Source organism: Aspergillus flavus, chromosome 6, assembly GCF_009017415.1.
Source record: "Aspergillus flavus chromosome 6, complete sequence".
NCBI classification, from domain to species: Eukaryota; Fungi; Ascomycota; class Eurotiomycetes; order Eurotiales; family Aspergillaceae; genus Aspergillus; species Aspergillus flavus.
In genome coordinates, this window is record NC_092410.1 from 3,988,188 (window position 1) to 4,012,640 (window position 24,453).

Here is a 24,453-nt window from a genome sequence, read left to right on the forward strand (position 1 = left end):
AATCAAGTCTAGAACCATCTTTGGACAACCCGCCAGTTTGTAACGCCCAGATATAAGCCACCAATGGGCTGATTTGAGCTTCTTGTTTGGTCATAGTTCCGAACCATACTTTACCCTGGCGCGGCTGGAAGGTGAGGGAGGCATTTTGATCTCAGTAGACTAGTGGAGTTACAAATAGCAAGTTCTAGGAGTTCGTATCCATATCAACAAATGTAACATTTTACATACAATTATTTTTCCAGTAGACTTACATACTCTTTCCCTTGTATGGAGACTCTGATATTCCTGGAAGTTTGAACCCCTACGTTCCTCAGTTCGAAAATAGACAAAGTTTGCCTTGGCGTGTTGCAAAGTGCTTTACCCTCAGCCTGTCCCGTTTAGGCATTCCAAACGACCTTGCAAATACCAGTGAGTGTAGGGTTGATTGATCTGTTTCATAAGAACTCAAGCAAAGACATTGGATCTCCGAAATCTACTTATCCCTCACTAGTATATTGGACTTGTTGTCGACGGCCCAATGGAAGCGGTAGAGCAGATTACTGAGTAGAACAGACCACGTTGCTCAAGGAGTTCCGTTCCCAAAATCTGGACCCCGGCATGTAATGAAGTGGGTTTCCGTAGACCGCTCCTGCGATAGGGTACATATTTTTAAATCCACACCATGTCAGAGCCCTACCCCTTCTAGTTGGGGAATAGCAATTAATTACCTCTATATTGTATTATTTCCGGTTAGGACGCGGTCGGTGGTTAGGAGGGTAAAGCAAAATGGACACGAGTTTGGAATCAATATATATTGGATTTACTAAATCAAGCAAGAACTCTGCGCCATTCCAACTTAACATTGTAGAAAAGTTTGACATTACATCAACACCTTTCTCCCACTCCAGTTGTCTCCTAGGCGCCTCACGGATTAGACCGCATTTCCTGTAATTATCTCATCATGCGTGGCCGTGCCACCCTTATCTTCTAAACCTTTGTGTTCGATCTGCTGCGCCAGAACGCTGGCCTCGGTGACTGGGTACTCGGACTTGCTTATGTTGCCGACGAACCACGGAGTGTCAGTGAATAGTTTCTTCATTTCCTCCAAAGGCAACTGTTTGGTCTCAGGAAGCATGGCCCAAAAGAAGACGGCATTTGTGAAGTTGCAGACCTGAACGTGAGATGTCAATCCCCAGTGAAGATTCCTCACGGTGTAATAGAGACGGCAATAATGAGTACTAACCACGAAGAGAATGTAGAATTTCCACCCGGAGTTTGTCATTCCAATAGGTGTTACTTGGCCAATCATTGTGCTTTTGAGAAAGGGTACCATTAGCCTTCGACGTTTTCTAAAACGAGATGAAACTAGGCTGCAAAACATACTTGAACGCGAATGATACCATACAGCCCAAGGCTACACCCCTGGCTCGGGTTGCTGTATCAAAAATCTCCGCAGGGATCATCCAGGCTAAGTAAATGTGATTAGCAAGTTTTGCAAGTGAGTACAAAAGGATGGTGCCATACACAGCGAGCCCATACTGGCATAGCAGAAATTATAGAGCCAGGTCATTATGATAAAACCCCAATGTGCACCAGTGTTGTTCACCGTGGGAGGGAACTGGGCGAGGAGAATTGTGCTGATCACGTATGTGAGACACATAGCTAGATTCCCACCCACAACCAGTTTCCGACGACCCATTTTATCGACGACCAGCATTAGAAGGAGTTCGCCGATAAGGCCGATGATAGAGTTGATGGCTTGGTATTTTAGAGTGTCCGTTCCATCAATGCCGATTTGTTTCTGATTGAGAATGGCTATCAGTATTGTACCTAGATATAGGACTCATGTGCACTCACAAAAATGGTGACGGAGTAATATTGAATCGCCGAGACTCCCGTCATCTGTGCCCCAGCTTGCATGGCACAAGCCAGTAGCAGGCGCCGGAAAATGGACTTTTCGGTCATCCAGTCGCGGAACTTGACCTCACTATGCTCCTTCTCTGCAGCAACTTGCGTCTTTATTTGTTCAAACTCGGCGAGTATCCATGGATCGGACGTGTTCCCGCCGGAATGTAGTCGCGCCAGGGTTTGTAGACCGTTCTCGAGTTGCCCCTGTCTAATGAGCCATCGAGGTGACTCAGGGAACAGAAAGATCAGAGCTGATAAGAGACCAGCTGGCACGATCTGAATACCTAACGGTATGCGCCATTGCCGGTTGTCCGAGAAACTGATGTAGGTGCCATAGCTGATCCAACTTCCGCAGACACCGCCAATACCGAGCATGAACTGTTGCAGGCCTGTTACTAAACCTCGGATATCGGGGTGTACTAATTCCGCCTGATAGATGGGAATAATCATGGTAAGAACACCGATACTCGTGATTGTCAGTTATTAAAGGGAGGGTGGCACACCGGGGAAAGATTTCGCGAGGGGAACTCACGACATGCCCGCTATGAAGCGACCTCCTAAGATGTAGGCATAGTTCTGTGCGCCTGCCTGTAATGCGCCGCCTAGGCAGAAGATTAGCCCACCAGCTAAAATGGTTGCTCGGCGGCCAAAGTAGTCCGAGCATGGGTACGCTATCCCAGCGCCGACCACTGCTCCTGCCGTGAGCAGCGATGCGACCAGGCCAATTTGGGTAGTACTCGGACTGAAAAAGCTCAGAAAGGAACCACTAGATACCACTAACATAAAGAAAGAGAAAGCCTCGTCAGTTCCACCAGGCAAAGGGGGACGGAAGAGCTCGGAACTGGTTAGCTTACCCTCAGCCACGATGGTCAGGTCATATCCATAGAGAAAAGATCCAAGGGCAGCAAATGTGCCCACCAAGAACTGATATACTTTAGGAGGAAAAGTCATCTTTTGATTTCCCCAGATTTGAATTGACCTTGGGCATAGATCAAGGATGAGAAGCTTTGCCTGCCCACAATGATCGAGGGATAAACCCCAGAATTTAAGCCATACAGATGTCCATGCGGGGGAGCTCAGCCCATTCCTGGTGTGAGGCGAAGACTTAGGTGACAACAGCCGATGAAGGACTTAAGATGTGATCACATTTGGTCCGATCAACCTAGGGTAATGTGGGGTTAACCTTCTTTACGTGGAGAGGCCACTAAATCCCTTTCGATATACGATCAGTTCCTTACTCGGAAACGTTCCGGCGGTCCCTACACGAACGGCGGAAATTCGACCAATCACGAAGCCCAGACTCCGCAACTACTCGGATGCTGGCCCTAATCATCCATTATCATAATCCAGGACTTTACAGGTTATGAACTGAATCAGACACTTTTCAACGATTTCGGGATAATAGACAGCGAGATTGGGGAAAGTCAACGTCAGCTCATGGAAGTACCTGTTGACCTTTCTCGACTTCTCCCCCTCACTTTGTTCCTTCATCCCCTGGAGAGAACCAACTTGAATGTGAGGAACACCACTCAAAATGGCTAAGATTAGTGCATTGCGCTTTGAACAGCACTCTACGGGTCTGGGCATACAATGCTCATCGCCTCGCATTTCATGGACCTTTTGCGCTATTGATGACTCCATCTGCGACTGGACACAATCTCAGTACGAGCTTTCGGTGTACCGTGAAACCGGATCACCAGTCGAAGTTGTTGTCGATAGCCATGCGTCATCCTTAGTTCCATGGCCTGCTACCCCATTGCAATCTCGAGAACGAGCCAGTGTCCGAGTTCGAGTGTATGGTATCTGGATGGATCGAGCAACCAAGCGCCAACACTCAGGTTGGTCTGCCTGGTCCTCGTGGGCAACAGTTGAATGCAGCCTTCTCAGTCGGCAGGATTGGAGTGCAGTGCCCATTTCTTCTTCATCCATTCCAGCAAGTCATGAAGACGAGCCACTGAGGCCGTTGCTCTTCCGAAAGTCGTTTGTATTGCCGGCCACATTTACCTCCCTGCATCGGGCTCGGCTGTATATCACGGCGTTAGGTGTCTACCGGGCCTACATCAATGGATTGAGGGTCGGAGATCATGAAATGGCGCCCGGGTGGTCAAGTTACCGCCATCGCCTTGCATATCAAGTGTTTGATGTGGACTCATTGATCAATCCGAGTTGCAATAATGTACTGAGCGTCGAAGTCGCCGAAGGGTGGTTCGCGGGCCGACTCGGATTTAGTGGTGGCAAGCGAAATATCTATGGAAGTTGCATGGCGGTTATGGCCCAGCTGGAGGTCGACGGGGTCGGAGGCGAAAGATTTCAGGTCACGTCAGACAGCAGCTGGAAGTGCCACCGGAGTCCTATCATAAGCAGTGAGATCTACAATGGCGAAGTGTATGATGCGCGAGCCGAAGTTGGCGACTGGAATCGACATGGTCCGCTGTACCTCGATGAAAACTGGGAGAAAGTGTCCATTCTAGACTTTCCTAGTGCTCGACTATACGCCCCAAATGCCCCTCCAGCACGGATCACGGAGTATTTGGCTCCTCAGAAGATCTTCACCACCCCGAGCGGTCGGCTGATTCTCGACTTTGGTCAGAACCTAGTCGGGAAACTTCTCATACATTCAATGACCCTGCCAGTGGATGCAACTGTAAGCTTCACACACGCCGAAGTGATGGAGAATGACGGGGAACTGGGAACGCGACCTCTACGCGGTGCACGATGCGTCGACACAATCATATCATCTGGGCAGAAGTTAGTTGATTGGTCGCCAAAATACACATTTCATGGCTTTCGATACGTGCAGGTGGATGGGTGGGATCCTCGAACCGTGCCGTTCTGGCGGACGAACATCAGGGCCCTAGTGATTCATACTGATTTCAAGCGGACAGGGCGGTTTGAATGTTCCAACTCGCTCATCAATCAACTGCATAAAAATGCCTGCTGGAGTATGCGCGGGAACTTTTTGTCCCTCCCAACAGATTGCCCTCAACGGGACGAACGTCTAGGATGGACGGGAGATATCCAAATTTTTGGTCCATCCGCGACGTTTCTCTATGACTCCACCGGTATGCTGTCCGAGTGGATGGAAGATGTGGCTTGCGAGCAGTCAGATTACCATGGTGTTCCTCCGCTCGTGGTCCCCAATATTCTGGACCATGTGTGGCCCTCAATGCCCCAGGCCGTCTGGGGTGATGTGGTGATCATTCTTCCTTGGACGTTATATCTTTCATCTGGCGATCGCGACATGCTACATCGACAGTATTCCAGTATGGCCTTATGGCTTGACCAGGGAGTTCGGCGAGGGAAGGATGGACTGTGGGATCCTGAGCTATGGCAATTGGGCGACTGGCTCGACCCTCAGGCGCCACCGGACGAACCTGGTGATTGCCGAACAAGGGGGACTCTAGTGGCAGACGCATATCTCGTCTATGTCACATCTCTTATGGGCAATATCAGCGCCATCATCGGTCGGGATACTGAGAGTGCACACTACAGGCAAAAGGCCCAACGTCTCCGTACCTTGTTCCAAAACAAGTACATCACGTCATCTGGCCTGGTAGTTGGTGATTCCCAGACCGCTTACTCCTTAGCCATAGTCTTTGGTCTTTTATCCACCAAGGAACAACTTGCGACGGCTAGGTCTCAGCTTGCCGAGCGTGTGCGTATAGCAAAGTTCCGTGTCGCCACCGGTTTTGCCGGTACGCCGATCATTCTACGCGCTTTGACGGAGTCTGATAACCTGTCCCTGGCTTATCGAATGCTTCTCGAAGAGCGCTGTCCGTCGTGGCTATATCCTATTACTATGGGCGCCACCACGGTCTGGGAACGGTGGGACAGTATGCTTCCAGACGGTGCCATCAACCCCGGTGAAATGACTTCTTTCAACCATTATGCCCTGGGTTCTGTGGTCGCTTGGCTTCATGAGACTGTGGGTGGCTTACGGCCCCATCAAGCTGGCTGGAAGTCTGCACTGGTTTCTCCAAAGCCGGGAGGTTCCTTGACTCATGCCACTGTATCCTACGAAAGCGTCTACGGCTACTGGAGCTGCGCATGGAAGCTGGTTCCCGATGGAGCTCGAGATGAACGAATGACTCTCTGTTTAGACCTGATTGTCCCACCAAACTGCCACGCAGTAGTACAGATTCAAGCTGGTGCAGATGGGTCTGGTAATAGGGAGGAAAGAGTGGGCTCGGGGAGACATCAGTGGAAGATTCCCTTCACTCCTGGGCCATGGCCACCCAAGGCGACCGCCCCATTCATAACAAACCCGGGGCAGGGCTTATAGATTAGTAATTATCTTATACTAGTAAATGAGAGTATCCCAGTAGTTCCAGTATTTCAAGTTTCTGTACAACTTCTATCTCAGTCTATCTACCTTTTCCTAGCCCTGACCCTATCAGACTAGTTTCAATGTTGATATCCAAACAAGACAATGCAGTGAAAGTCGTTGGACGAGAGTATTCCCAGTCTTCTGCAGGGGTCGCATCCCACTCGGTGATTTCCGGTTTTAGGAGAGGCCAAGTCTCTAATGAGTTTACCCCTTATTTTATTCTTGATTTGCCTTTCCTCAATGCCCCGGACAGTGGATCCAGAGCACTGCGGGGGAGTGGACCTGGTGACTGCATCCTTGGAAGACTCTTCGGAACAGCTCTCACCGAATATTTGACAATACTGGCCAATGTTGGGGTAGTGTCTCGCTAGGCCTCTATGCTCTAGAACTACACGGTCTCTCAGGTGCATCAGACCATGCGGGGAGGGTCTCCACAAACATGTATATATAGAGCTAGTCCCACGACCTCTACATGTCCTTAAATCAAATCCAGCGTTCTGTCAAACTGATTGCACCTGATTCCTGCGATAATCTCTCTCGAGATGATTCTGTCTACCGTTTTATCGCTCGCCGCTGGCGTGGCGGCGTTGACACTCGATGTCGCCTCGTCTGGTGGAAACCAGTCCAGTTCTCTTCTCTACGGGCTTTTGTATGAGGTTAGTCGTTAATTCCTCCTGATGGTCATATTCATTATTATCTTCACAATGTTGAAATAGGCGCTGATCACCCACAGGACATCTATCACTCCGGCGACGGTGGTCTCTATGGGGAGATGATTCGCAATCGAGCCTTCCAAGGATCCTCATCTAATGGGGCTGCAAGTCTGGACCGTAATACGGACTATTGGAATCCAATCGGAGGGGTCTCGCTGGCTATCGACACATCCTCGCCCGTTCTTTCCTCCAGTCTCCCCTACCAGCTGCGCATGGACGTGCCCGCAGGGACGACGGGTACCGTAGGATTCTACAACGAAGGCTTCTGGGGCTTCAATGTCGACGCAAGCAAGGATTATATCACCAGTCTCTATATCCGAGGCAATTACTCTGGCATTGTTGACTGCTTCTTCTATAGCAATACGACCGACCAGGTTCTCGGTTCAACAAGCATCAATATCGACCAGACCCCATCTGATGGATGGGTACAGAGTTATTCGTCGAGCTTCAAGCCGAGCCAAACTGCGTCCGATGCTAACAACACGTTTTATTTCACGCTTGATGGATCAAAGCTAGCTGGGCAGAGCGTGTACTTTAACATTCTCAGCTTATTCCAGCAGACGTTTCAGAACCGCGACAATGGCGTGCGTGAAGACCTGGCTGATGCGCTGCGCAACATGAACATGAAATATGTCCGACTGCCCGGTGGAAATAACATGGAAGGCAATGGTTCTCCCTATTATTGGAGGTGGAACGGAACTATCGGTTCACTCACTGACCGCCCAGGCCGTCCAGGTACTTGGGGTGATATCAATACCGATGGATTTGGGCTTCTCGAGATGATGCAGATGGCAGGTGATCTGGGCCTCGAGGTGATGCTAGGCATCTGGGCTGGATTCTACCTCAACGGCGAGGCCGTGGCTGAAGCTGATCTGCAACCATACGTGGACTCAGTCATGGATGAATTGGAGTTCCTGTTGGTAAGTTGACCGCTGCCTATAATATTCGTCTACGCCTACACATGCGGATCAGGACTTGAGAATGTCGACATCGCTAACTAGATCAGGGAGACCAATCGACTACTTACGGAGCTAGGCGAGCAGCAATGGGCTTTCCCTCACCTTTTGCCATCAATTGGATTGAAATTGGCAATGAAGACTATTTGAATGGGGGCACCAAATCCTACAATTCATACCGGTTTAAGGCGTTTTACAACGCCATCCATGCTGCATACCCATCCATCAATCTCATCTCGACTATCAATCCAAGTCCAGTGACAACCAAAGGCAGCTCAGTAGATCTCCATGTCTACGGCAATGAAAACTACTTTGAGTCTCTTTTTGGTACCTTCGACCATGCCAGCCGCGAATACCCTGTCTTCATCAACGAGTACGCAGCAACTAACACTGGCTCTAACAAAGGTGAAGCTGGTGCTCAGACCCTGGGCATGTCCTGTGCAGAGGCCATATTTCTCTTAGGCTGCGAAAGAAACTCCGATGTCGTTGTCGGCTCTGCCTACGGTGCATTGATCAAGAACTACAATGAAGAGCCGGAGACAGTGGCTGTTATAAAGCATACCGCCAACGAGATTCTCTACACCATCAGTTACTATGTCCAAAAGCTGTTCGCGGAGAACATGGGCACGAGAACTCTACCAGTTACCGTCACGGATGGGGGATTTGGCCCTGTCTACTGGTCCGCAACGGCCAACAGTTCTTCCACTATCCTCAAGCTCGTCAATTATAATGGGGAGACCGGATCGTCTAATGCCGTGGTGGTCAATGTCGAGGGCTCGTCGAAGTCCACTGCTACTTTGATCTCTCTTACTGCGCCGAATTCCACAAGCGTCAATAATTTGCCGTCCTTGGGAGGTGAAAGCAGTGTCATCACCACCACAACCTTGTCTGGGTCTGGTGGCAATTTCTCTGTCAGTTTCAGCAATCCTTATGAAATTGCTATTCTGGTTGTCTAGGTAATCCGGATGAAGGATGGCACATAAACAAGTAATTGTCTTCTAGCGTGATGGAGGTGAGCCACATCTCGTCTACTTCTAAAGTGGAGCTGGACGCCGCCCTGGCTTCTGACGACACAAGGCTGCAAAGCGGAACTGTTAGAGGACATTTTATTCACTTGATAAATTACCCTATATAGACACCTCCAGTTCCCGGACATTTTTAGGTAGTCGAATGGGATGGTTTTTATCCCAAATATTGTCTATAAGGTGTTAGAATCAAGATAAGTGTGCAAGCATTCTACTCATATGGCGGCATGATTTAGTCGTGACAATGTCTCTAAGATGTGCCGGCAAATAGAACGTCCTAGCCGGTTCCAAACTCCGGCAGGCGACCTTTTCGAGAGAATAATTGTGCCTGCGCAGAGATAATTTCCATTTCCGAGGCCGTGGGTGAGGCGATTACCTTGTCATCAAGTGGTAGGGCGTACTCAAGAAGAAATCGCACCATCCAACGATCAAGACGATGGGTCTGATGGTGATGAGAGAGGAGAAGGCAATTATTTTGAAATTCCATCAACCGATCAATCTTACGCAAACCGTTAGCCAGACGTAAACGTATGTGAACAAAAGGGACGGCTCCCTAGAATGAGTAAAGGGGTCATTCACCATGGTGTTCACATTAGGCCAGTACTCTTTCAGCTCGAGTAGTGCCTCGAAATTTGCTTTGAGGCAATCATGGGACTGTGCAATTTCCTCTTCTTCTCCAAATAGGAGGGTGTGAAGAAGAACGGAAGAGGAGACGATGGCCATATGGCCGACAGTTGGATACACGGCCTCGCATCCTGATTGCCTTCTCCCACGGGCAAGCCATGTACTATAACTAAGCGCATGGTGTTTGCATCGAGCTGCAAACTGTCGACCACGTATTGTCAGTGCGGACTTTGGATCCAGATACTGGTAGAAGAGTAATGTAGCATAGTGATGAAAGGCAAGGTGGAGGCCCATGAAGATGCCCCCGGTGCCTCGCTTGCTGTGCCCGACGAGGTTCGGATCTGTCAGTTGAACCTCCTCTGGGAGTGCCTTTTGCCAGTCATCTAGTAGTTGGGCGAGATTCTCTGTATCGAGTTCCATTTGACTTGGCTGTAGTTCTTTATTGGTGGCAGCGAGCCAATTGAGTTCCTGGATTGGACCAAAAATCTCATGTAGCGTGGCCATGTGTGCCCACAGACCAGGGTTCTGACATGGTTCATTCAGATCCTGCAATGCTTCCTCTGGAGCCATGCCAGCAAATATGTTTTCATCCATAGGCGATCGGTCAGGCCGAGGCCAGTCCTTCATCTGGCGAGGGAAGCCCAGACTCGAAGAGCACCAATTGTCCGCGGCAAAAAGAGCCCACCAGATTCGGATCCAGAGCTCCTGTGAGACTGCGTTGCTACTGTCTTGGTGAGTGAATGGTCTTATCAGTTGCATCATGGCAATTGCTGTCCCTAGTGCCACGTTAGATGAAACATTGACACAGTATGCGCATGTAACTGGGCAAACCTACGAAAGAACAAAAACTCCGACGAGGGATTTCCATGTGCCACGCATAGGTTGGCGACTAAAATGCAGGTTTGAACATTCTCCAGACACACACGCTCCAGATCGACCTTGAGTAACCGTTTCGACTCGGTGGTGAGCATAGGGTAGAGAGATCGTAGATCTGGCCGACTGGAGACATGGGCCCCCATGGCGCAGATCGCTAGAAGCAAAGCCTTACTGATGCGTCGGTCGCGAATGTCCCTCCACAAACACCCCGTATGAAAAATGCTATGGGGCCGACCGTGAATCTTGGACAGATACTCCTCCACGAGCAGCGCAACGGAGGAATCGTCGGACAGAAAATCCTCTAGCCTGCTGGGCCCATCTTGCGACTCCGCGGGGAGGTTGGGGATGAGTTTCCTGGGCTCAGCGGCTCGCTTGGACTGCGAGTGGGAACATCCAAGATGAAGGCGCAGACAGCGGGTACATGATTGATCCTTGGTGGGGACACACTTGCGCTTAGCATCTCGACATTGTAGACACGATCTCATCCTGAGTGGAAGTGTAATATATAATATCAAATGGCGGTAGTCGGAGAGTTGTGGAAGAGACTGTACGGTTTCCCCCGCAATTAAGTGGTTTTCTCATACTTTGCCGGATTGGGATAAGTAACCATTTAATATCAAAAATTCATTCCAAACCCTAACTTATTAAACAACCACATGGATGATCCTTCCTCTATTGCCGGGTGTCTTCCCCTTCAATTCGTCTCATTTCATCTACCATTTGCCGGGCAAGCTGTCGTGTCTTTCGGTCTAGAGCAGTCACCGTGCTGGCCCATTCAAACCTTTCTCTCCAGAATGCCCATCGCTGCTTCGACCATCCCTCTTGTCCAGTCCACTTCGTGGGCCACTCCTTCCCCAGGGAGCCCTCCATCCCGTAGATCTCTTTTCCACAGAGGATGATCCATTGTGCTGCACCCGGTATCCATCCGTTGAGGGTTCTGATGTCAATTTCCTCGAGAAAGTGATCACGTTTGTCGTTGTACTCCTCGTCCAGTTCGCCCTCATAATCCTCCACGTACCCGTCCTGCAACCATTCCAGATATTCCTCGATGTCCTTATGATGGAATACTTCCCATGGGGCCTTCTCCAGTGTCTTCCTCAGGACCCAACTTCCGTGACGGAGCTGGCCGCGGCCCTCCGGACGAATGCCGGTATTATGGAGCTTGGCCGTGAAGGCATTGATATTGACCCAGCCTTGACGCTTTTGGTCCCGTTGAGTATCATAGAACGGGTGATCCACATCTACCCAATTAGCTGCTATAACCCATGAAATTGCGGCAAGACGTACAGTCGAAGACAAATTCCACCAAATATTCACTGAGTCCATTCAGCTTGTGGAAAGCCCCGTTATGATCGGGAAGCCTCTGGAACTCGACCAGAAAGTCAAGCAGCCGGTCATTCTGTTCGGTAAACTTCTCAACCGCGTCGTAGAGAAGCGGCCAAAGTGAGGTGTAATCTGGATTCGGATCGGACTGTTCGATGTAAAGCGACGCAGCCCGTTTGGCTGCTTCCGATGCGGGAAGAGAAGGGTCGGTCAGGAGAGATCGGAGCGCGTCAATCATATGGGCCGGAGGAGGCCAATCATGCTCGCTCTTGGCCTTGAAAAAGGCTTCATATTCAGGATTCCTGATCGGGTTGTGCATGGTGTTGTCGATTCTGCTCTGGGAGACATGGAAAGAAGGGAAAGGAGGAGGTGGGTAGGAAAGAGGAACAAGAGCGTGTCAGCATGGGGATGATTCATGAATTTATCGCATCCCTGCTCTTAAGCCCCGAGTGGGGCGGAAATTTCCTCCAAGGCTGATTTGACAGCGCAGCCTGCTGAAGCAATGCAACCAAAATGAATGGTAATCGGACTGCTTTCCGGATTCGGACCCCACGATGACTGCCATATAATTATTCTGCCTTATGAAACTCCAGCCCTAGGCGGGTACATAGAGCCTTGGCATGTATCCTAGTGTATGCCCAACCCTATCATCTAAACGGCTAAAGATTTGCACTTGAGTCCAGTGTTGCTCTTATCGCTATATGGCTAAAGTGCCAACCCTCATGAAGTTCCCATGGGGGATGTTCCGTCTTCCTGAGCCTGCTAAAGTCGCTGTACGCCCTTAGTTGCACCGTCTTACCCTAATCCCTGCCATAATCTCACCATGTATCTCGACCCTGGTCTACATCTAACATGGACCACTATATTGAACCGCCGTTTATGATCACCTTGCATATAGACCTATTTTCTCACCTTACACCAGGGGGTCGAACTCAAGATATAAAGGCACGATGATGTTCTGCTATGTTCTCCCAGACAGCGCACAACTACCTCATCTCAACAGAACAGCCTCGCTTGCCAAGCCATTCTCGCGATTCTGACCTGGCACATCTATCCATGATGCCTTCCTTCATCTACACTTTTGCTATTAATGCCCTTCTGGCCGGCGCCTTAGTCGCTCAGATTGCAAATGCCTATCCTCAGCCTGCAGTCGCCGATGCGGCCGTCCTCTCGGAGGGATCCGACCCACCGGGTGTGTTCTACGAGGAACTCGAAAGCGACATTGTGAAGCGTTCCAAAACGCTGAAGATTGGCGCAAAGCCTGACAAGTCGCATACCTGCCCCAAGACCGACAGATACGCAAAGCCAGTGGAATACTCTTCGGGGCAGCTTCAGAAGGCGTTTATCCAGGCAGCACAGTATGCCAATGATGGTAAACAAATCGGAGCCAGTGAGTGATTTTTGTATATTGCATGGTTGACTGCCTTGCTCACTGTCGCTTAGGAAACTACCCGCATTATTTTGGCAATAATGAGGAATTGCCGTTTCACTGTGGAAATAACAAGATGGAGTTTCCTCTGGACAAGGACAGCCCTGGTAATGTTTATGGTGGACAAGCTGTGACAGATCTCCCAGATCGCATTGTCTTCGAGGTCAAGGAAAAGAAGAAAGAAACGCTGGTCAAGTTCTGTGGAGTAATGCGCCATGGGAATAATGGGGACTTTCTTAACTGCCCGTAGAGCTGATCGTGGAATACGAAGAACACTCCCCTGATTCGCCTTGAACCAGAGCCGGGCTAGGAATAGATATTCGCCTATGGATTAAACAGAACGAAAAAAAATCTAATACACTGCTCTTTGCTGGCCTGCTACCTTCATGGCATTAGATAGATTGTGCCCAGTGGTTGACTCCTTACTAATCTGATAGAATGTGCTCAAGGGGCGACTGCTCACTCTGCTCCAAACAGACTTATCCCAAGTCATCCCTGTTCACCTGGTGGGCAGCCACTGGCTTCTAGCCGGACTTAGTTGATACACTCGAACTGGGAGCTAGGTTGGGGCGGGTTCAGGTCAGGTTTTTCGGGTTACCCGTACCACTCTACTCAGTAATCACATTTCTCCCCAGGCATCCGTACGAATCCAACAGCTACTCTAGTCTATTGACTCAACCCCTAGTCAATCTCTTACCCAGCCATGCTCAGGCTACCCCGCCCAGTCCCAGGGAACAACTTCACACCACGGAGGATTGAGATCTGTCTACTTACTCTGCTAAGTACCTAATATATTCACCTTGAAAGCACGCAATCAAAATAGTGAGCCATATTTACAAAGCGAGGTTTAATTCCACTAATATGAAATGGGATTACAATCACGGAATAGAAGCGAGAGCGATACGGGCAGCAAGTAACGAGATAAACAGGTTCAAAGCACTGAGCTTGATGTTGGACGACTACGGAGAGGGCCTATCCATCACTGAAAATATAGTCAGTGCTGCTGCTGGAAACACGAGCAAAGAAACGATCCTTATTATAACTTTGCTAGAGAGGCGAGTAGAAGAGATTTCGATCACCGAGAAAGTGGTCAGAGCTGCATCAAACAATCTAGAAAGTGGAGAGGGGTTGATGACTGTGCTTTTAAAAGGGGGCTTAGAGAGATTTTATGTCGGACACATTAACCGCTTTAATCAGGGACACGTTCGGCGGAGATACAATCGCTATCCTTCTCAATAAATATGGTCATCGGATTCAGGTCACGGAGGAAATGCCCAAAGCTGCTGCAAAAGAGGAAAAACAGATACCATGGCCTTACTTTGTGGCACATTCGGCGATTAGCTCACAGTCACAAAGGAAGTCCTGGAAGCTGCTGCAAGCAAGGAAGACCCGCAAAGTAATGGCCAACCGACCGCCATACATCCGAAGTTATGGAAGAAAAGCAGAACAAGTAACGAAACCCTTCGGAGTCTGGATCTGACTAATCTCGCTGAAGTTTTCGTGTCCAGATAGAGTAGGATCAGAACGCGGGGAATGCGTCCGACGCTAATCCGTGACCGGTAAGAGAAGTGAGGTCCCTGCGCCCAACATTCAGTTTACTGAGTTCGGGTTCCTTCCCCCCTTTCTTCAATATATTCGTTTCAGTTTATTTCATAGAACATTTCTACCTCTATTGCCCACAATGGCCCGTCGCGCAGCTTGCGACCGTTGTCGCGCCATCAAATCCCGTTGCTTGCCAGGTGTTTCTAACAACGCATGCTACCGCTGCGCTCGCCTGCGCCACACCTGCACCTTCTTACAAAAGCATCTATATGAAATGCGCCATGTTAGGACGGCGACTCTGACCACTGATGCACCTTTCCAAGCTGCTTCCGCTTTTTCACCACGCAAGACGGACGATGCTCTAAATTACGTGTCAGAAAACGGCCGAAGAGCCCCCGTGCCCACTAGTCAGGTCATCCTCCTAGCCGGAATCCCTGTCCCTGCCATTGCTGAAATTTGCCTATTGTTCTCTGTTGGCCCCTCTCTAGGCTTGTATATGCAACAGACGTTATGTTCTCACGTCCTTGATGCCCCTGCACTGCTGATGGAGCCATATCAGGCTGTCGCTGGAGCTTTTAAGCGCGCTACCATGCGACAGCTTGCTGCCAGTGATTCCGATCTACACAGATGCGCCAAGGGCCTTCAACTGCTGCGTGAAGCTCGCGTTGGCCGTGTCAAGGAGGCTTGTAATTTCCTGGTACTGGGACTCACTCTAATTTCTTTCCAGCGTCTCATCGGCGGGCACACAGCCAGCACAATCTGCCGCTTTACCCTCGCATTGGTTCAGCTTTGGTCAGATATTCTGGCCGACGACGCTACTTCTTGTATGGAGTTACTTGGTTTGCAGTTTATGGACACGACTCATTGTCTATTCCGCCGACAGGTTCCCATGCTTGAATGCCAAGTATGGAGCCTGGGACTCGTCCACCGGTCCGCCGGTATCTGCTGTCAGCTTTTGCCAATTTTGTACAAAGTATGTGTAGTGGGATCATCATTACGCATGGCCAGCCCGCACACATTGTCAGAAAGCTTCATAAACAACTTGCGCGCAGACATCGAATGCTGGGAGCCATGCTTGCCGGATCAATTCTCGTCTACAGGGAAGTCGAAGCCAGAAATCACAACCTTGCTATCACAGGCGTACGTATATCGTACGGTCGCATTATTAATTCTACATCGACTTCAATACCCGCTTGGACAAGAAGACGAAAGGGCAGGAACACTCGCTAAGGCAATCGCAGCCGACTTGGAGCGCTGCCTCTCTATTACAGGGCAGTGTCCACCTCACGCGGTCCTCCCCTTAGTAATGGCAGGGGTTGAAGCCACCTGCATCTCCGAGAGGGAGCGGATTCATTTTCTCATTTCGAGAGTGCGTGGAGCCGCCTTCTACCCGTATGTTCAACATCTGCGCGAGTTGTTGGCCGGAGTGTGGATATCACGTGATTGCGGTGAAGATCGAAACGTCTTCAACCTGTTCGACCAGTATCCGAATGTGGACCATATATTGCTCTGATTGTTGTTGGATCAGACGGCTGGAAAGATACTTGTGTATTACTTGATCGCCGTCATTCCGGTGAAAAGCAGGGCAAGAATGCTGGCCAATGTGGCGGATATCGTGCATATGACCCTAGCGCAGTTTAGTGGCCATCCATGTGTATATATCGTATAGTCTCAAGTACTTGCGATGTTTGGAGCTTAGGCTGCTGATGCATTGCCCAAAAGTCCCTGTTGAGCTTATTTTAGGGTACGAGGACATTAACACCCTCGTGTGACAAAATGAACAAACCCAGACATCTTGAAACCGACGTTTAATAAGGACAATGGGATGCGTGAAGAGGCGTGGAAGGCCACTGAGAATGTTCCACTTGGATTTCAGGGCATTGTTTGTGATGTAAAAGTGGGCTATGTCCTCCTATTCGTCACTGTCATCTAAAAGTTATCTTTGAGACATGTAATGACATGCTCAAAAGCTGCATTTCGTGGTACTATGCCTGAATTTACTACTTCAAGGGTAGATCGTGACGATAATTGATAACATAAATACCTTGAATATCTCACTTTCCCAGCGTTGGCTAACAGCAATACTACGTAATGCAGGTGTAGTGAGGATCTCATCGACATTACTTGAACATATAATTCATTTCCTAGTTCCTCTCCATTCTTGTTTTATAATACGTTACCCTTCACCATCTTCCTCAAATTCTGTTAGGTTGGAGGCCAGCCGATGGGGACGCCACTATCGAAAGAGAAGCCAAAATGGCTGCCAAGGTTTTTCCAGTTACCATAAGAACAACATTACTGTGATGACTGCAAACCGTCTCCAGTTTAGACTTTATGGAAGCAGTTCCTCTCGCTATTATCTGATGGCCCTACACTTCACCGCTTGGGATTCGTTGATTATGGTATGTTTGCATATAGGGTTGATCCACGCTAAGAGTTCAGTCATAAAGTAGCACTGTAGCAACCCTAAAAGTCCCTGCCGTCTGGTCTGTCTGGATGAGAGCTTTCCTATCGCCCCGCGGCCTGGCTTGACTGCCAGCATTGACATCCGGTCAGGCTGGCGCTATATCGTTCGTAGCGTAACCGCCTGTCCTAGTCCGTCCGATCAGAAAAGCAATGTGCGTCCGTTTGCTAAAGCTTCTCCGTACACAGAGCTGAGCAGTCTCATAGAATTACGGTTTGGAACACTTCGATTTATGTGGTATAACGGGCCCAGCCGCGCTAGTATCGTTGTGTCCTAAAGTACGCCTCCCTTCATCGATTGTGTTCAACGTGCTTGAACGGGTGCATAGATAGCTTTAATGATGATCTACAAGAGTGTCGTACGCGAGTGACGAAGTTCTGCTCTGCTCTGCTCCATTCAATAACGTTGCTCCGGCCGCCGATAGCCTTTCGATCGATCGACAGGCAGATTAGACCCCACCTGGTGAATCAAGCAAATCAGATCGAGTTCCGAGCCGGTGAGAGTGGAGTTATGGTTTAATATTTTGTTTGGGTAGTGACACCTAAAAAGGAAACTGTAGGTGGTGAGCATCCTACGTCTTGTGTCTCTACACTAAGCGTATTAATAATCCTCTGAGGTAACTAGCATAACCGACTAGATGCCTCGGTAAGCCCATATCTATGATCAATATAAGAGCACCAGCCTATGGCCTCCAGTAAGGAAAACCATAGTTTGTCGAACCTCCACAGAATGTTTTTTTTGATGACGGCGACGGCCTTTCTGGCCTTACTGCTAACTACATTTGCCAGATCTCCTACAGGCACGGGTGATGCAACCCTGAATGAGGCAACAGAATTCTCGTTGATCGTGCGTTCTACCCTTCCTAAGTGAAAATCACTTGCTGAAAACCTCTTTCAGTACGGATATCCCCTTATTGCGTACTCGGAACTAGCCCTTCCTATTGTGTCAGAGCATGGGACCAACAGCATCCACCACCAGCGACAGCTTGCAAATCCAGGGCGGAAGAGTGTGGTGCGTCCAAACGTGGACACCCTGTACTCTCACAGCATACTAGACATGTCACACGCGGATTTGGTGTTCGAAATCCCCAATATCACAGACCGATATTGGGTGTGCCCTTTTTATGATGTGTAGGTCGCCTTGCCACGCTCGCCCATTTGTCATCAATGAATGCTCACACGATACTATAATAGGTATGGTAACAACTATGCCAATCTCGGTTCTACTACCAAGAGTCCCCCGGGCAAGTATCGTGTCCGATATGCCTTCGGTGTGGGTGAGGAGCCGGGTATCACATATTGTGGAGGGAAATCTGAGCGTCCTGAATGTGACGGGTATCAAGGCTTAATCAACGCCCCTACGCCATATGGGGCTGTCGACGCCCGCATACTCGTGAGACAAAATGATTTGGAGATGGTTCACACCTTCCAAAACCATACTTTGCTCTATACGGTACCTGGAGGGTACCAGGCGAAGCCGTGCGCGCCGAAGCTGACGACTGCAATGCTGAATGCCTCGCTTGCCCGCGACCTTCCCATGCGTATCATGCAAATGACAGCGCGTTTTACACCACATAACCCGCCGCGCAATGTCTCTGATGTTTCGCGTGTCGACACAATGCTTCTCAAGGCCGGTATTCAGGACGGCTATTCCAAGCCTGTGGGAGCTAATTTGACTCACCTGGCACAGATGGCAGAGGCCGCAGTTAGTGCACACGCTTATCTCCCCAAGAATATTAGGGACCTAAAACATGGCTGGCTTGGGCTGGCTCCATCCGCACAGGGGGATTATAACTTAGACTACAAGATGCGGTCTTTTCTGGCCCGGTATGGCTATCTGGCCCTGGACGCTACGGAGGCTCTCTATCCAACGTACCATGAACCGGAAACAAAGAAGTTTGCCCTTACATTGGGACCCAAGGAAGCGTATATGATTACGTTTGTTGGCAAACCTCCCCTTACTAAACAGGGATTTTGGAGCATCACTGTATACAACGAGGAACAATATTTGGTGGCAAATCCCCTTGAACGGTACGCATTGGGCGACCGATCCAATCTTACCTATGCGGATGGCGCTCCGGTATACGGCACCGACTCTAAGAACGCAAGCTTTCAGATCTTGCTTCAGCCGGCGGATATCGAGCCACCAAAAAACTGGACTTCCAAGTACGTCTTTCCTAGTTACTTTCTATCATACGGTCAAAGATGCTGAGCATATACAGCTGGCTCCCTGCACCACCCGGCGGAGGAGAGATATCGATCAGCCGTAAGTTGCACCCAAGGTTCCATGAACAACCTTCATCTGATTCCTGGTCAACCAGTTCGTTTTTATGGTCCAGCACAAGCTCTCATTGGAGGCGAATGGGTTTTTCCAGAAGTGAAGAAACGTGCCGCTTTTGAAGGATAATCAACCCTCAAACCGTCAGACATGATACTCCAGCTTAGTTCCTTACATACACGATCACTATCAATACTGCTGTTACTAGGCCATATTTGACTTGTGAAAGTGTGTTCTTGAGATGAGCATACTGTAAAAGCAAACTATGTCGCTTCGCCACCCCTGACGCGGCGGCAAAAGTAGAGACGGCTTTCGTAACAGCCCCATAGACAATCTTCCCGGAAACTGTAGTCTCGTGTTAGCATGATTCCAGGGCCAGTAAAGACTATCGGTCCAAACTTATCTTGATGGTATAACACGTCCGGGCGTGCCAACCGAGGCAAGTTTCGGCTATAGCGACCAGAGTTGTCGCTGATCCAGAATTTCGCGGGTATCTGGGCATTGTCGATGATCAAACAAATTATGGCACGCAGTGGCTAAGGAGCTCATTGTCGCCGCGTTCGAACACGAGGACATATTTTCTACCATGGACGCGGCAAGCAAACGAACTTTGATCGGGCTTAACCCTATGAAACTGTGACGCTTGTCAAGCTAATCCTGTCGGGACCCACCTCGATTACGGTGTAACTAACAATAACCTCCGGTGAGTGGCCCTTCATCTAGGTCCCCGCGAATGACTATCGCTCGCCATACATTTTCCAGCCGCGCAGGACGGCATGGTCGCGCACGTTTATCGAGTCTACTCTACGGAACGCACTCTATCTCTGGCTAGTGAGCGGTATGGTTTCTATATCAGCGGACTATGCGACGGCGTGGGGCGTATGTAGCACGAATCGATAGGATTCAACTATAGTACCCGTCTAGACAGCCGAGGCTACGACGCTCACGTTTTGGAAGCAAGATATGTATATGCAATGACCAGTTGACCATTGTCAGGGCCGACCAGCACAACGCGTGCTACATTTCCCCCACCCCGATCCAATGCCCAGAGAGCGAATACCCATATTATCGACTTGCACATTGTTCCACCCTCTCTATATAGTCGGTGTTCAGTACCTGATATCACATATGCGCAATGATTTCGCTTGACCACTTAACCTGGGAATAACCCACCTGCCCGAAGACAGGGATATCACGCAAGACATTCGAGTACTCGACTTCCCAGGTTGAAAGGTTCTTATATGCTGCATCATGCCATCTTGAGATGGAGCTTCGCAGCCAGTGCTTAGAAGGTGAATGCACGCATCTGGCCCATAGCAGTCCGGTGAAGACGGCGTTCGTCGCCTGTCTGCACGTCATGGTTCGAGATGCACAAGTGGTACTGAAGTACGGTGGGATCTGTTGGAATACGTAGAAAAACAATAGCCTCCCCCGTGTGAATACATCCGAGTGGTCTCCCCAGGCAGTGCATGTATGAGAATATCTGTGCATTCACACGCCAGCAAATGCTCTAGGAAGGTCAGCAATGGACAATTCTACATTATAACTAATATGTGCGCTCCGGAGGTGAGATGTGTGCTACGAGATAGCCCCAGCTCTAAAGAGAGATGTCTGCGTAGGGGCAGCACTTCCACGCTATCGAACAACGTCAGCCTGGGAGCTTGCGGCACTGGACTCTCTGGTCCTGCCTGAAGTAAAAACCCCCTGTGTTCTTCAAGATCCCATGTAAGCATTACCACCTAACCTTCGCAGATGTAACTACCCAAATGTCTGCCACCCGTGTTGAAACAAAGCCGAGAGTTCAAGACCAGCAAATTGCTCAAATCCAGCCTCCACAAAAGACAGGTTATACCAATCATAGTCCTGGGGTCCATCGACATTAACCCCACTAAACAACGGATCGATCGCATTTGCTTCTGCTTCACTTGCTTCTGCTTCACTTGCTGCTGCCTCGAAACCATTGTCGTTAACATTAGTAGCCAAACGAGAGATCGGTTGAACTACCGACAATGGTCGGTCTTCTGCGGGGTCATTCACCATACTAGCAACAGGACGTGGCTGATCATTTGGTGGCTCTGTCACTTGACAATATCCTGGTGCGGACATGTGGGGATTTTCTTTATCATTGCCTGCTTGCGGGCGATTACCTGGATAGATGCATATTAGTTATCAAATCCTGTTTTTCTCTCCATATGGCACGTTGCTGGAGGTTTCTGGTTTAGCTAACATACTTCCAATATTCGCCTGTTGATGTAGATTCCGTGTTGAGTGCTTCTGAAATTCTCCTTGCAGTGCAGTATGCAAGATTTCCCACTAAGAGCCAGTTGTCAACACTCTGCAAAATTCCAGACAGTCGACAACCCCGAGAGACCAGGAAAGTCTTACCGGGCGCTGTAATGCCCTCCAATAAACCCTCTGGATATCAAGTAGATTCAATATCGATTGCACGGCGCTTAATCTGCAGCTTTGTCCATTCTCATTGCCATTCCCACAGGTTTCGACGCCCAATCCATTCACGTTGATTCCACTGCTTCGGCTTGGGCATGAAATTTCCATGAGAAGAAGAACAATACCAACGACAAACGCCGCATAGCTGACAAGAGGAGGTAGAAATGAAACATGACGCTGCCCGGAGAGATACGGTTCTAATAGGCGACGTAGTAAATCAGCGTGTTCTGCAACAGTTCTTGCGCTTTGCCTCCGGTCGGCTGCCTCTACTGTTTTCTCCGAGGTGTCTTCATCCGCGATGCCCGAGAATAAGGGCACGATCATTGAATGGATGCTGATTTGGCACTGGTGATAGAGGGCATCGTGCATGATGAGCAGGTCTTGTTGGTCTTGGGGCGTCTGAGCGCGGTTATAGTTACTCTCGAGATGGGGATGTGAATCGGAGTTTCTATAAGGCTTTGCATCGTCAAATAGTGCGGTTGCTATTTGAGATAGTTTCAGTCCGGACTCAAATCTTTCCAAGAGTATAGAACCGCTTTTATTGCCTTTGCACAGCAATTGTACCTTTGCCCTGGCAAGTACCGCCTAATTAGTTGGTGTTCGCCATATCTCTGGGATAGCGAGGTAGTTCTGCTGACTTACCAGACACCTGCCATTTTAATCAAGATCGCCTGAACTGAGAGGGGGTTTGTCCCGTGCGGCAGGACGCTCGTATTCCAATTCTCATCCATTATTTCGCCCAGAATTATCCTGTAACCAGACGGCGTGGATCGAATTACCCCAGGAAGCGGAACCATGGCGACTTCCTGCCAGGAGGATTTGACATATGGCTCTGGCTCCATGACGATGCATGTTGATGTCCAGCAGGCCCAGAAACATCGCCGGGTGAGCTCCGATTCAAGGCTCAGATCCTGATCAAGATCGACGACACCATTGCGGAACTTCTTGTTATATCCAAGAAGGTGGCACGCGTGAGACGCTAATGCTATATGAATTTGTTACCGTTGTAGTTCCCCATTAGGCACATATCGCCAGCATCGCGTGGAGTTGGTTATCTGCTGTAATCGACGGATAGAAACTTACCAAGACAGAGATTGCCCTGATAAGGCTGGCCAATCCCGAACCAATAGTGTTGAAGGCACACAAGCGCTTGAATTATCATGAGAGATGGCCTGTCCACGGCCGCAACCATAGCTTCCTTCAATGCAGCTCTCGCCCATGGAAGACCAGAGGAGTGGTATATACTCAGGACTTTCAATTCCGCATTATCTCCAATATTTTCATTTTCATTGTCTGAATCGCAGGGTTGAAGGAACCTGGAGATATCATGGTAAGCAAAGAAATTCTCTAGTAGAAAGGAACGGTAGCATGGACCACAATAGAACCTACAGTGTTGCTAACGCTAGCATGGCTCTAAGAAGAGCGCCATGAAGCTCCTGCTCTAGATATTGTTGAAATAAAACAGGTTTGTGGAATAATAGAGACGCATTATAGATGCGCGTAAAGTAGAGCTCGAGTAGTGCGAGACAAAGGGCAGTTGGAGGTAGGGGTGGCTGGTCTTGGTCTGGGGTACGTGCTGAGTCTGTTGGTTTTGCGATGGAGCTCATCGTCCGTAGCTGATTTGGATAAGACTATGAAGATACAAAATCAGGAATCAGCCCAAGGATCTCTGTTATCAAGCTGCACGAGTCAACTCAGCGTGTACATTGAGCAATACAGGCGTTCCTGTAGCTAGCACTACGGATGCGTCATCTACCACAGTGTCGCTGGGAGGAAGCGGTATCCCTTCAAGATCCGCATTAAGCCTAACGGGACTTGGGATCGCGCTTTGGCCTTGAGAGATACTGGTCTGGCCCTGCGGTTCAGCCCTCAAAGATGAGGTCTGTTGCAACGGCGATGACGGATCGCTGTAAGGCTGCTGAAAGGGTGTTCGCCAAGAACGAGTATGTCCCAGCGGATGAGTGCGTTCAGTTGCCCTTGCTGCAAGCCGAGCACGTTGCGGACGTGGGCGTGGGCCCCGACGATTCGGGGGCGACGGATAGGAACATGTCGCGTCGACTCGCTGGCATCGAGCACACCCGGGGCGCTCACGGCCACACTTGAGCTAAATATGTAGGATTAATATCAGCAAATTAGGCATATCAAAGTAGGGAAAAGACCAGAGCTGTGATTACCTTCTGCGTACGACATCGCAAACATGCAGTAATTGACGAGCGATTCCCAGCGCTTGCTTGTCTCTGTCTTTTCTCTTGGGTTTCGGAGGCATCCATTATCCGGTATTCGGTGCTCTTCTATCGCTGCTAATCGGACCGAGCCATGAATTTCAGGGCGAGAGGATCTGAGGACGTCTACGAATACCGAGATATCTTTTTGCCGAGCAACTCCCTGCAGTTGGTTCGGGGCTGACATCAAGACATTAGAGAGATTCGGGCCGAATCACATGTACCAATACATAATCTTGCCCTTCAAACAACCCTCAACCTCCCTTCAGTGGGAAAATCCTGGTTCGACCTGGCTTCCCTCTCAAGCGCGACCGTGGCACCGCGTGGAGGCAAATAAAAG

The 24,453-nt window shown here is 49.5% G+C and overlaps 9 protein-coding genes across 9 annotated transcripts; 5 read left to right on the forward strand and 4 right to left on the reverse strand.

The window, feature by feature from the left end:
- Window positions 1-777: 777 nt before the first annotated feature.
- On the reverse strand, window positions 778-3,090 carry F9C07_2286859 (general substrate transporter). Its single transcript, XM_071510858.1, has 7 exons — window positions 2,742-3,090; window positions 2,420-2,663; window positions 1,837-2,353; window positions 1,504-1,780; window positions 1,363-1,447; window positions 1,223-1,292; window positions 778-1,150 (listed from the first exon to the last, which is right to left on the reverse strand). The coding sequence occupies exons 1-7, from the start codon at window positions 2,836-2,838 to the stop codon at window positions 911-913; spliced, it is 1,530 nt and encodes a 509-aa protein (XP_071368067.1). The 5' UTR covers window positions 2,839-3,090; the 3' UTR covers window positions 778-910.
- A 331-nt stretch (window positions 3,091-3,421) lies between these two features.
- On the forward strand, window positions 3,422-6,169 carry F9C07_2286860 (bacterial alpha-L-rhamnosidase-domain-containing protein; the record flags this gene model as incomplete). The annotated part of the gene is made up of 1 exon (XM_041286734.1): window positions 3,422-6,169. The coding sequence occupies one exon, from the start codon at window positions 3,422-3,424 to the stop codon at window positions 6,167-6,169; it is 2,748 nt and encodes a 915-aa protein (XP_041148498.1).
- Window positions 6,170-6,756: 587 nt separating this feature from the next.
- F9C07_2286861 (putative alpha-N-arabinofuranosidase A precursor) lies at window positions 6,757-8,989 on the forward strand (the record flags this gene model as incomplete). Its single annotated transcript, XM_041293632.2, has 3 exons — window positions 6,757-6,870; window positions 6,948-7,847; window positions 7,934-8,989. The coding sequence occupies 3 exons, from the start codon at window positions 6,757-6,759 to the stop codon at window positions 8,837-8,839; spliced, it is 1,920 nt and encodes a 639-aa protein (XP_041148497.1). The 3' UTR covers window positions 8,840-8,989.
- A 77-nt stretch (window positions 8,990-9,066) lies between these two features.
- Window positions 9,067-10,960, reverse strand: F9C07_2286862 (uncharacterized protein). Its single transcript, XM_071510859.1, has 3 exons — window positions 10,368-10,960; window positions 9,488-10,308; window positions 9,067-9,407 (listed from the first exon to the last, which is right to left on the reverse strand). Exons 1-3 carry the CDS (start codon window positions 10,891-10,893, stop codon window positions 9,186-9,188), a joined length of 1,569 nt encoding a protein of 522 aa, XP_071368068.1. The 5' UTR covers window positions 10,894-10,960; the 3' UTR covers window positions 9,067-9,185.
- Window positions 10,961-12,138, reverse strand: F9C07_2286863 (uncharacterized protein). Its single transcript, XM_071510860.1, has 2 exons — window positions 11,696-12,138; window positions 10,961-11,649 (listed from the first exon to the last, which is right to left on the reverse strand). Exons 1-2 carry the CDS (start codon window positions 12,048-12,050, stop codon window positions 11,081-11,083), a joined length of 924 nt encoding a protein of 307 aa, XP_071368069.1. The 5' UTR covers window positions 12,051-12,138; the 3' UTR covers window positions 10,961-11,080.
- On the forward strand, window positions 12,139-14,690 carry F9C07_2286864 (uncharacterized protein). The gene is made up of 2 exons (XM_071510861.1): window positions 12,139-13,121; window positions 14,050-14,690. Exons 1-2 carry the CDS (start codon window positions 12,695-12,697, stop codon window positions 14,397-14,399), a joined length of 777 nt encoding a protein of 258 aa, XP_071368070.1. The 5' UTR covers window positions 12,139-12,694; the 3' UTR covers window positions 14,400-14,690.
- Window positions 14,691-14,700: 10 nt separating this feature from the next.
- On the forward strand, window positions 14,701-16,782 carry F9C07_2286865 (uncharacterized protein). Its single transcript, XM_041286742.2, has one exon. It carries the CDS (start codon window positions 14,842-14,844, stop codon window positions 16,213-16,215), a length of 1,374 nt encoding a protein of 457 aa, XP_041148494.1. The 5' UTR covers window positions 14,701-14,841; the 3' UTR covers window positions 16,216-16,782.
- Window positions 16,783-18,336: 1,554 nt separating this feature from the next.
- F9C07_11448 (uncharacterized protein) lies at window positions 18,337-19,572 on the forward strand (the record flags this gene model as incomplete). Its single annotated transcript, XM_041293630.2, has 3 exons — window positions 18,337-19,331; window positions 19,388-19,431; window positions 19,487-19,572. 3 exons carry the CDS (start codon window positions 18,337-18,339, stop codon window positions 19,570-19,572), a joined length of 1,125 nt encoding a protein of 374 aa, XP_041148493.2.
- Window positions 19,573-20,797: 1,225 nt separating this feature from the next.
- Window positions 20,798-24,300, reverse strand: F9C07_2195588 (uncharacterized protein; the record flags this gene model as incomplete). The annotated part of the gene is made up of 7 exons (XM_071509401.1): window positions 20,798-21,590; window positions 21,675-21,756; window positions 21,829-22,462; window positions 22,534-22,876; window positions 22,975-23,238; window positions 23,793-23,995; window positions 24,077-24,300. 7 exons carry the CDS (start codon window positions 24,298-24,300, stop codon window positions 21,202-21,204), a joined length of 2,139 nt encoding a protein of 712 aa, XP_071368071.1. The 3' UTR covers window positions 20,798-21,201.
- Window positions 24,301-24,453: the final 153 nt, after the last annotated feature.